The sequence below is a fragment of the Protomyctophum parallelum genome (genome assembly GCF_964188405.1).
Source record: "Protomyctophum parallelum genome assembly, chromosome: 13".
Taxonomy (NCBI): Eukaryota; Metazoa; Chordata; class Actinopteri; order Myctophiformes; family Myctophidae; genus Protomyctophum; species Protomyctophum parallelum.
The window spans coordinates 7,916,223-7,927,379 of NC_139708.1; the positions used below are offsets into that span (position 1 = coordinate 7,916,223).

The 11,157-nt window shown below is 42.2% G+C and overlaps 1 protein-coding gene across 1 annotated transcript; it reads right to left on the reverse strand.

Annotated features, from left to right (window-relative positions):
• Nucleotides 1-2,107: 2,107 nt before the first annotated feature.
• On the reverse strand, nucleotides 2,108-10,009 carry ube2m (ubiquitin conjugating enzyme E2 M). The gene is made up of 6 exons (XM_083779830.1): nucleotides 9,649-10,009; nucleotides 6,163-6,257; nucleotides 4,396-4,434; nucleotides 3,606-3,709; nucleotides 3,390-3,453; nucleotides 2,108-3,304 (listed from the first exon to the last, which is right to left on the reverse strand). The coding sequence occupies exons 1-6, from the start codon at nucleotides 9,761-9,763 to the stop codon at nucleotides 3,164-3,166; spliced, it is 558 nt and encodes a 185-aa protein (XP_083635956.1). The 5' UTR covers nucleotides 9,764-10,009; the 3' UTR covers nucleotides 2,108-3,163.
• Nucleotides 10,010-11,157: the final 1,148 nt, after the last annotated feature.

The window sequence follows — 11,157 nt, forward strand, 5'->3', positions numbered from 1 at the left end:
TTATTAGCTATACTACTACTAATTTAGAATACTGTAGAGTAGAGCAATACTGAGTAGACTACTAGTCAGTGGTTCGTACTGAATGTCATTCCAAGTGAGCGACTTTCACTAGTATGTACCCAGCAGTAATGGACAACTCGTATGCATGGTTGCTCACAATGCTATGTGAATGTGAGCTTACAGATTGCCTACACTGGCACTTTTTATGTAATATTTAGGCTTTTCCATTTTATTTAGAGTACAGTTGACATGGATGGGAAAGGGGGAGAGGGTGACCTGCAGCAAAGGTCGTCCGGATCGGAAATCGAACACTTGACTCGCTGTCAGGAGCCTGGTGGTGTGTGCCTTAACTGCAAGGCCATTGGCACAATAATTCCTTTGCACTTTCTAAATTATTGTAAATTCACAACTCTTGTGCTTTATATGGAAATTATATCTAGCAAAATGCTCAATGCATCTTTGGAGAATATTTAATGTAAATTACTATTCAATAATTTGTCAACCAGTGACTGAATTCCATGCTAGAAGGCTTTCTTACCTTTATTTGTAGTTGTTACGTCCCCACCAAAGAGGTCCAGGTGTTATTTTGTGCAAAACCTCCTTATTGGCCATTTCCCCTACCATAAGCACTAAATGAATTGAATGGGGCTATGGGGTGTTGTGCTAATTCGCTCAAAATTATATTTGTTTATATATCCTCTCTTCATAATGTAAATAATATCCCAAGCGGCACACTTTACTACTTATTTCGATGGAAATAAGCTAATTAGCACAACACTCCATAGCCCCATTCAATTCAATGCAATTAATTGAGGGCTTATGGTAGGGGAAATAGCCAATAAGGTTTTTCACAAAAAAACACCTGGACCTCTTTGGTGGGGACGTAACTACAAAGAAAGGTAAGAAAGCCTTCTAGCATGGAATTCTCCTTTAACACTTGTGTTGTTTTGTTTAAGGGCTATCATACTGACGGTACAGTATCATTTCGGTAATTGTGTTCCCTTATGGATTTTCATTCGTCTTAAGTAAAAAGAGTGAATTGACCAAATGGGGTATACAAGGTTTGTAAGAGTTCCTAAGGGTCAACCTTATTCTGAGCTCTTCTACAGCTACTACACTACCCGTTCAAAGATGTCATTGATACAGTACCGGTACCCTCTATTACAATTTATAGTTCTATAGCTGGAATGTTAATAGACTTTTAAAAGTGTTCACCATTGGGTTAATGGATTAATTCCTTATCAAGAAACCAAAGACCATTCAATTCTATCCAGATTCCAGATTCCCAACAGGCCTACAACTCTTTGACCGTGGTGTAAAGGCAGAGGAATGTGCTGAAGCCACTCGTATTTCAGCTTTAGTTTAAACTAATTATTTTGGAATATAGAAATGTTTAATATGCTGGTGGCAAATGTGACTGAACAAACTGAAGCTTTTGTATCATATTACAGAATGTGGCTCCCTCTAGTGGCTCAAACCCTTCTCTAGCATTTTTCTGGAGCCAAGTACATTCTGCATAGGATGATGTCATGAGTGTAGATGGAGGCGTCACCTTGTAAAAACTCTTGATACACAACTCGTTAGACTGGGTCATTTCAATCACCCAGGACATCATTACCGGTCCAACGCTGTGGCACACATTTGACTCGTAACATCATGCTGGTTCTCTCACCCAAATTGCCCCATTCTCCTACTTTTACCAGATGGTTAATTGCACTCGGTGTCAGTGAGCCAGAAAGATTGAACTCTTAACAGTTGTCACTAGGTTCCAGTATTATATCCGAGAACCTCTGTACAAAGACAGTCATTTATATTTTAAGTTTGGAAACATGTTAAGAGCTGTGGTGGTCTTCAAGCTCAACACATCACGGTCCAGTCATCTGTGGCTGGCATACACGAGATGTGGACATCAAAATGGTTATAATCATTCAAGTTCATATTTTATTTAACATATTTCAATGTTTGCAGTCAATGTGAACGGCTGGGTTTTCTTTCATCCTTTTTTTAATATACACAATAGAATTCTAACATTTAAAGCCCCTCCCCCCCCCCCCCATCCAACACCCTGTTGCCCCCACCCCCTCTGAAAATCTAAAGCCCTCCCATTAACAAAAACAGACCCTCCCCATCCCCATCCCATCCCAACCAGCCCTGACCGACTTACTGATCCTGCACGTCTAGATGGTCTGTCCGTCTCCACTGATTAGTCAAGTCCTTACACTGTTTGTCTATGGCGTATATGTCGTGTTGTGTGTGTGTACCTGTCATTATTCACATAAGTACATGAGGTGGCGAGTCCATGACTCACAATATGACTGTATGTGTGTGTCTGGTCAGTAATGCTCATACGTCTCCCATTCAGGAGTGCTAGCTGAATGTGACTTACAGTACAAACACTCAGCGAGTCTTAAGGAGAATGGGAGTGAGAGATGTCCGTCTGTCTTCTTTTGTCTGTCTATCCGTCCGTCTGTATGTCTGTCTGTCTGCCAGTAGGTGGATCAGTTGGCATGTCTCTTTGCACATAAACGAAAATGAAAAAACTAACGAAAACAAGAAAACAAACAAAAAAATAAAATAAACTTGTGAGGGCTTCATTTCAATCATTATCATCATCATCATCGTAGTGGCATTTACCAGCTTGATTCGCCCGAGTAACATTCACTGACCCCCCCCCCCCCCCCCCCACCTGCTTCCTCAGGTTCCTCCTCCTCCTTCGCCGCCTCTTCTTCATTTCCATGCATCCTTCCATCTCCTCTCCACTCCTTCCTTATCATTGTCCTCCACTGCGATCCATCGCGTCACTCAGAGGTGTGTGTGTGTGTGTGTGTGTGTGTGTGTGTGTGTGTGTGGAGGTAAGCTGGCGGCCCCAGTGATGTGCAAAATGTAGAATGCATCTTGGAAGTAGAAGTAGTAATAGAATAGAAGAAGAAGAGGGGGGAGGAGTTCTCTTTCTTTTAAAACAGAAAAAAGCGTCTTCTGGCGTGCTGATTCTGCTGCTTGCTGGCTGCTGCCGCCGAGCAAGGCAGCGCAGTAGAAGGTTGTTTGTTTGTTTGTTGGTTGGTGGGGGCGGGGCAGAGCGGGTGATGGTAAATATGGAGGGTGGGGAGGGTAGATGGAGGCGAGGCGACTGGGGATGCGGGGAAGGGGGAAGGGTGTGCAGACACTATTTGAGACACCGCTCAAAGTAGGTGGCTCCCACGTAACCCCCTCGCAGAGAACGCTGTACGTTCTGCTCGAACAGCCGCCGGTTTGTCTGCAGGACCTCGGCCGCCTCCTTGTTCAACGGATCCTCTGGGTTAGGCTCCTACGGGGGATGGAGGAGGAGAGGACGTTTATTCCACTGTGCCATCAATAACATGGAATGAAATGTCCAACGTGTCCATACTCACTAGAAATAGATACTGTAGACCATAAATGATGGAGTTTACTGTCAACACAGGCTTCCAGTCCTCTCTGGGAAGAGCATAAAAAAAAGATTATTCCCCATTGGTGTATGCATAAGTTATTTTAAACACTCCCACCCTCAATCATGTTTGAAGCTGTTTTTGAAAGCTGCTCTAGCGACACAATGGCGTTTTAAGACACTGAAATTGTGTACAACGTACCTTAAGATATTTAGGCAAACGTTTCCTTCCAGGTCGATGTTGGGATGATACACCATGGTCTCACACTTTACCTTGGGGGGATCATGCGGGTAACCCTGTCCTACCTGACACACACACACACACACACACACACACACACACACACAGTGTTGACAGCTTTGAACTGTTAATTAAGTGCTAAGTAAGAACTATCTGTCTGTTCATCCATCCACCCACCACTTTGGTCCCATCTCAAAAGCTACAGGCTGAAACGACATTAAAATTGGTGTGCAACATCCAGCTCCCCTGAGGATGAACGCTACTGATTTTGGTGACACCTTGACCTCTCCTAGCACCACGATTTCCACTTAAAATACAATGGACAAATTACCATGAAACTTGTTGTGCACAGTTCCTATGCCCTAACCATTTCATTGGCAGTGTGCATCTTATGTGCATCTAATATCCCCTCCGCCATCTTCCAATAAACTTCTATTTTTGGCCCCATTGGTGAAAGTGCAGGGCTCTAAGGATGTCAATGCCATCGTTGGTTGGGTTGGTTCAAACCCATTTGGTCCAGTTGGGTGTAAGCAGCAGCACTGCTTCTAGGGGCTGCTGGTGTGTCTTTTAGAATCTTATTCTTGTTACCACCAGGCTGATCAGATTGATATACAAGTGGTGACAAACGGAGATGGAGAAACAGAGTGAGCAAGAGACAAAGAGACATAGAAACATTGAGATTGCTTGAGAAAAATAGACAGAGAGAAACAAAAGCATCATGTCTTGATCCTACCAGACCAGGATAACTCACCTTAAAGCTGAAGACGAATTTACCACCCTTGTAAAAACCCTGGCAAGACAGAGATGAGAGGAAATAAACCAAGTTAATAAATCCACAGTCCACAAGGCTAGAGTTATACTATGTTTTAATTAGATAAAAGTCCCATGACTGGCCAGTAAATCATCTGGGTGAGTGGCTAAGAATGATCAAATTAAATAAAAGCTTTATCTCCCTGGCTCTTATTTGTTCGCCGTGCACTTCTCCCATCATCTGAAGAATGAACTTTCAACCTGGCATCCCTATTTTGGACATGTCATAACTTTTTTTTTCAAGATTTAAAAGAAATAGCGAAAATAGCAAATAACACAATGTGACAGGTTGTGACTTGTGAGCTTGTAGATTGGCTATTTTTTTAACTCGTCGATGAAGTACCGGTGGATCTTAAGTGGTTAACCCTTTATCTGCATCCTAAGGTCACAGGAATAGTTGGTCAACCATGCTGTGACTGACATTCACAAACCTCACTACACATTGCTTCTAATGTCGGCAGTTTATACTCTTTCCAACTAGTAACTGTAGATAAGAGTTGCAGTATTCTAGCAGATGGCAGGATTGTTCAAAATCTCTCGATAGTTGTGTGTCTGTGTCCTAAAAGATTTAGCGGAGAAACTTTCTACAGAAAGATCAGTATTTATGAAAAGGAAACTTGACTTGAGACACAAATTCAGCAGTTGAGAATGGGATGGTTTTGTGAATTGACGAGTAAAGAATTACAAGTGTGATTTGTATCTATTCTTAATATTATTCTCAGTATAATAGTGAATTTATTGGGGTCCAATAAAAGAGATATTAAGGTTGATGTTTACAATGAGAAAGAATCAGGTCAGGTGTACATGGGTTTTTCATAAATCCTGTGCGGAGAAAGGCAGACATCTATTTAGAGAGGATTCTTTATTTATTTTTTGTGTCTTTTCTCCAATTTAGTCATTGTACCAATTCCCCATGTGAACAGCGTGGTCCCTGCCAACCCCCAGCGTTTGCCTAGGGGTGGTGTAGAAAGCCACATGGCTCCTCTGACACACATGGAGCCACCAGCTGCTGCTGCTTTCAACCTGACAGCGAGGAGATTCACCGGGACAGCATGACACAGGAGGTTTCACGCTACCTCCCCTAGATCCCGTCCCTGCTTAACAGGCCTCCCAGTCCCAACCAACCAGAGTAGGGCTGGGCAACATATCGATATTATGTCAATATCATCATGACATGAGACTATACAGTATATGACGTTGCATGAGTGTTGTCTTTCTCTGGTTTTAATCACTTAGGCCTTATTCTATACTTCCAGAAATGGTCAGAAATGTTCAAAAATAATATAGTTTTACTATTTTTGTAAATCTTTAAAAAAAACATTGATATTATTATTATGGTCACAATACGATATTGTCACAATAACGATGGAGGTATTTCGTCAAAATGATCGAGATGTGCAGTAATCTCCTTGTGCAAATAATAACTACATACAATCCCCTGTGCACTTCTCACCGCGAACATGAACCATGTTCGTTGTTGGCCAAGCGGAAAGCACCAATGTTGGGAATCTGTGGTGTTGGGGCAGGTGCTTTGGTTGGATGTTTGTACAGTACCAACTTTCATTAATATGGCCTCTGCTACATGCTGGAATAATTGAATGCTGTATCATTCTTGCACTGGCTGGCTCTCTGAACAAGTAGCAGGGCAGTGCACAGGGCACTCAATCACATAACATGTCAAGTTTAAGAAAAGTGCAAGTCTCCAGACCTCGTCTGGTGAGATGATGAGTCTGAAGTTGAGCAGGTCATCGTCATCAGGGAAGTTGATCTCACATGTCTTTGGCAGGTTCAGCTCATTGATGTCTGAGAGAGAGAGAATAAAAACAAGACATGACCATTAACCCAAAGAAAGTGAAAAGGAGAATGGAAAAGGGTAAACAAGAGAAAGAGTTAGAAGAGGGAAATTGGAAGTGACTTTTTATTTTTTAAGAAAAACAAAAGGTTCCCACTTCCCAGTTCGATCCGGGGCTAATGAGATGCCCGGGAGTTCGTGTGAAAGTGTCCTCAACTGAACTGAACCCCTAACTGCTCCCGGTGAGCAGGTTGGTTGGTGCCTTGCATGCTTTCCTCCGGCCATTGGTGTACAAATGTGTAGTATAGCACCAAGGGTCCTCAAGGAGGTCCCCGAGGTCATGATAATCAGGAAACAAATGGACCTTTGGATATGTAACATTGAGGATTTTACAGTGTAGATTAGGGTCCCAGAGATAAAAATGGGGGTCTGTGGCCTAATGCATTAATATCAAACTGAGGGTCCTTGAAATTCAAAAGGTTGCGAATCACTGGCACATCACACTCCTGGCCAGTGCCCTGCCATCTTTATCTGTGCTGAATGGACCAGATGCCGGCTACTGGATTGGAGCCATTCTAGGCTTTCAGTCCATCCCATTGATAAATTCCCAACTGGCATTGAGCTGGCAGAAGCTGGTCTGAGGTGTGCCTTGGCGCTTTTCAAAAAACAGTAACAGACTCCCTCTCATGTGAAATTAAATGAACATCCATCAGAGAATGGCTTCAAGACTGCATGGAGGGATTAATAACGGTGTGTGAAATGAAATAGAAAAGGGGTTGATGATGGATTTTAGAACACAACAGACAACACACCAACAACAAGATTGAGGGTGGAGGGCTGGAGGCGTGGGACGATGATGAAGATGGTGGGCTTAAAGGGATAGTACACCCTAATATAGAAATTCTGTAATTTATCTACTGCAGAAGTTCTTAAACTTTTCCACGCCAAGCCAAGAACCCACAAATAGCCATAGCCTGTCTGTGGCCCCTCTATTGAAAAAATGATTTTCAAAATAAAAAACACACAGAAGATATTAGACAATCTAGCTCACAATATGTTGCATTGCGACAGATTGTGAGCTTGTGGATCTGCTACCCCCCTCCCTTTGAAAACCTGTGATCTACTGGAAAGATTTATACTGTTATTTATTTATTACTTCTCACAGAGGTTGCAAAGCTTCTCCAACACATTTGCCAACAGTTTAAAAAAAGGGATAAAAAATAAGCACTGTGTCTAAAGCTCAACTTACACAAACATTTTCCACTCACAGCAATAGTTTTGGTTTCAGGATTGTGCTTATTTAGAAAATGTGGACTATCCTGCCCATGAGCTGTTAAGTGTCATTTTATTTTCGAGGAAGCTGCTATGATGTTCTGCAAACTCTGTGACTGTTTTGTGGACAGAGGAACTATTAAACTACTTACATAATTTTCCATTCTGGGAGAGGTAAAAAACACCTTTTTTCTCTGCTGGCCCTACAGGGATCACTTGGTGAGGGGGACATGATGATGTATGGGTAGGAGTCTAGGAGGAGGGTAAGGCGTGATTCATACTCCTATTTTAGAGCCGAATAAAAGCCGTTTGGCCGTTTTGGTAGAGCCTACAATGTGACGTCATTTTAGGTTTGAGGGGGGGAGGGGTACCGTCCTAAAGTCGCCCCTTTCGGAGCTACTGACATTTTTTGACGAGCCGAAATCATTTCGGCACTACAGTGCCGAAACAGCGGTAAAATAGTATGAATCGGCCCTAAGCCTATTATACTGTCGTTTTTGGGGCGTAGGGAATAGGGTTGGGCAATTAACTAATAATATATTGATTGTAAACTGATATTTATAACCATATTAAACAGACTTAATCTTGTTCTTAATCGATTAATTTAGATGCAGGTTTTCTTTTCTTTTTCATAATCGTTTAATTAATCATAACCGAGGCAAAGGTTTGAAATAATTGTGATATTTGAAATTGAAGTCATATCACCCAGCTCTAGTTGGGGGTTAGTTTACTCTCCTGGGTATAGTCATCATTAGCTCTGTTGTGTGATCTACTCTTCCCACATGTCAGTTCCATATGCAGGTGGAACAATGAACAGAGCGGACACCACTCCACAAAGGACCTGATGAGGCCTTTTGCCTGCTCGTGAATACAAGAACGCTTGCCCCAAATTACGCTCACGCCTCAAACCTGCCGACCTTGGTACGGTCGCCACCAGGTATTCCTAAGCGTAACCTCAGTAAAACTATGCCCAAACATAACCTTATTCCTAAACGTAACTTCAGTTAAACTATGCCTAAACTATTACTAAGCTTAACCTCAGTAAAACTATGCCTAACACGAAACATATTCCTAAGAAAAACAGGTTGATTATAGGACAGTGACTCTGGGCCACATTGTTCTGTCACTCCTCCTAGAATTAGACACGTACGCTATGTTCTAGAACCATATTGTGTAAAAGTACAAGTCATGGTGCAATGTTTCAGTGGTTTTGATGCCATGGTGATTCATCAGTCCTTCATGTGAAAGCTGATGACAACAAGGTACTACTTACAGATCATTATGTAGGTCTTTTTAGGGGTCCAGGGTCCACTAACTTCAACTAATCTTTGGGACAACAATACTAGTGTTTACATTCACAGTGGCTTATAAATCTTTACACAAAGTGACACTTGGCATGATGATAATAACTACAGAAGAATTGGGTCTGCGTCCAATTAACTTGTTATATAAATTGGCCCTTGTACAAACTGCAGACAAAATATGAATCTCGTGGTTTGAATGAATATGACGATTGTAACTATATTTCATGTTTGTTGAGAAGAGATGTGACGTGGGTTCAGGCGGCTGTCAGTCATCCAGCTTGTTGTGAGTGATTTTTATCTTTACATTATCTAACCAGTAACCATTAACTTATAGTCCTTCCTCTGAACATATGACATGACATGTTGATGTGATGGCTCTGTCAAATGTTGGCTACAGCAGCTAGCTTGGATAACAGAAACCAGATTTTGGGTTGATTTTTATAAAAAATAAATACACATAACGACCAAATCAGATTACAAACAGTGCAGTTTGTTTGTGTTGTGGTCATTGCTGTGTGTGCAGTGGGCAGGTTAGAAACGTTCTGCTTTGGGTTTAATCGCTCCTGGCGAAGTTGGCTGCGACGTTTGTTTTCAAATAATATTAGCCCCAACCGGCCAGCTATATAGCTAATGTTAGCCGGGGTACGTAGCATTCGAAGCTAAACCTGGAAGCTAGCATGTGTAGCATGTAATGGCTATGCTCGGTCACTTCTTGCCTCGGTAGTATTGTGTTTATTACCAGCCCATAGGTCCGCACAGAGCAGATGTTGCGGGGACAGAAGGCTCGTGTCTGGGGTACATCTAACCCCCCACCAAGCCTGCCTACCTTTCTGTATTCGTAGCTGGGCCGCGCTTGCTTTTTTACCCCCGGCTCCTGTTCTGTTTCCTCCAGCAGATTCCTCGTCTTTCTTCTGCTGCTTCAGAGAAAAGAGCTTAATCATCTTCAGTTATTTTTTGGGGATTAATTTTAATTCCTATAATGTGTTTTGCGTGTGTCCCTTTTCTATGTACGTAAGGCCGAGGTTTTTTTGTTTGTTTTGTTTTCCCCCAGTTCTTGAGATATTGTTGGGAGGGCTAAATTAACTCTACAGCACCGGGGATGTTGTTGGCGGAGCCGGTGCGTCTCTCTCTCAACTAATTGCACTGTTACTATCGGAAGGCTGACTGGCTGTGGCTGCTGCTGAGCTAGCCTAGCATGCTAGCTAGCAGGAGGAGGGGGAGAGGCCAGCGGGGGGAGCCATTGACGTGACGGGGATACGACGGTGACGTCATACGGAAGTGGGCGCTCGAGTTTTGATCTATGGTTTTTGATTGATTAATTGATTGATTGATTGATTGATTGATTGATTGAGTGAGTGAGTGAGTGAGTGAGTGAGTGAGTGAGTGAGTGAGTGAGTGAGTGAATGAATGATGAATTGAAAAGGGTGGACAAGTTGGACTATTGTAAACAAGTGTAATGCTCTCTATATGGTGTTGTCCACAGTTAACAGTTTTTGTATTGAGTTGTGCTTGAAATGTACTGTTGTAATTCTCCAAAGTGTTAATAAATCGATCGATTGATCAAGCCAGTCAGTCAGTCAGTCAGTCGGTGGGTGGGTGATTGAATGAAATTCGAATACTGTACAGCACGAGGACGACGAGGTATAGACAGACATTAAGGCTAATACTTACTAAAAAGCCCTGATGGTTTGTTTACAATATTTCCTATATTTAATTCATCAAAACGCATGAAGACATTCTTCATACGTTTTGAGGACTGAGGTTAGGGTTAGTGACCTTACAGACAAACATTATCTTGGCAAGCTAGTAGACTTTCTAGGTCCATGCAGTTGCAAGCAAATTGCAGACAGGTGCTCTTTTATGGTGGTTTTGATGGAGGGGGGATCATGCTTTTTGATGGTTGGTGGAAGGGAATTCCACATTTTGGTGCCATATAATAGTTGAATGAATTCATCCCCATTTTTGTGCCGAATCTGAGATAAATGAATGAGATCATCAGTGGAGCTCCCTCTGATGTTGTGTCCGTGGGCGTTTCTCACTCTTTTGAAGTCATTGATTGATTGATTGAAATATTTATTAACAGTTGGTAGAATTTACAGTACATTTTAAGCACAAACTCAATACAAAGACTGTTAACTGTGAGTGGACGACCCAATTAAGCATTACACTTGTTTACAACAGGGTCCACATTGTTCAATTCATCAAAACATTCAGAGACATACAAATAGACACTTCTATGTAGCTAAAGAACACATGGTCACATGATCCCTTGAGGCCTATGGTATCTTCAATTCCAGGCCCATTGCAAGTTGCTGTACTCTGTCCTCTAGTCTAC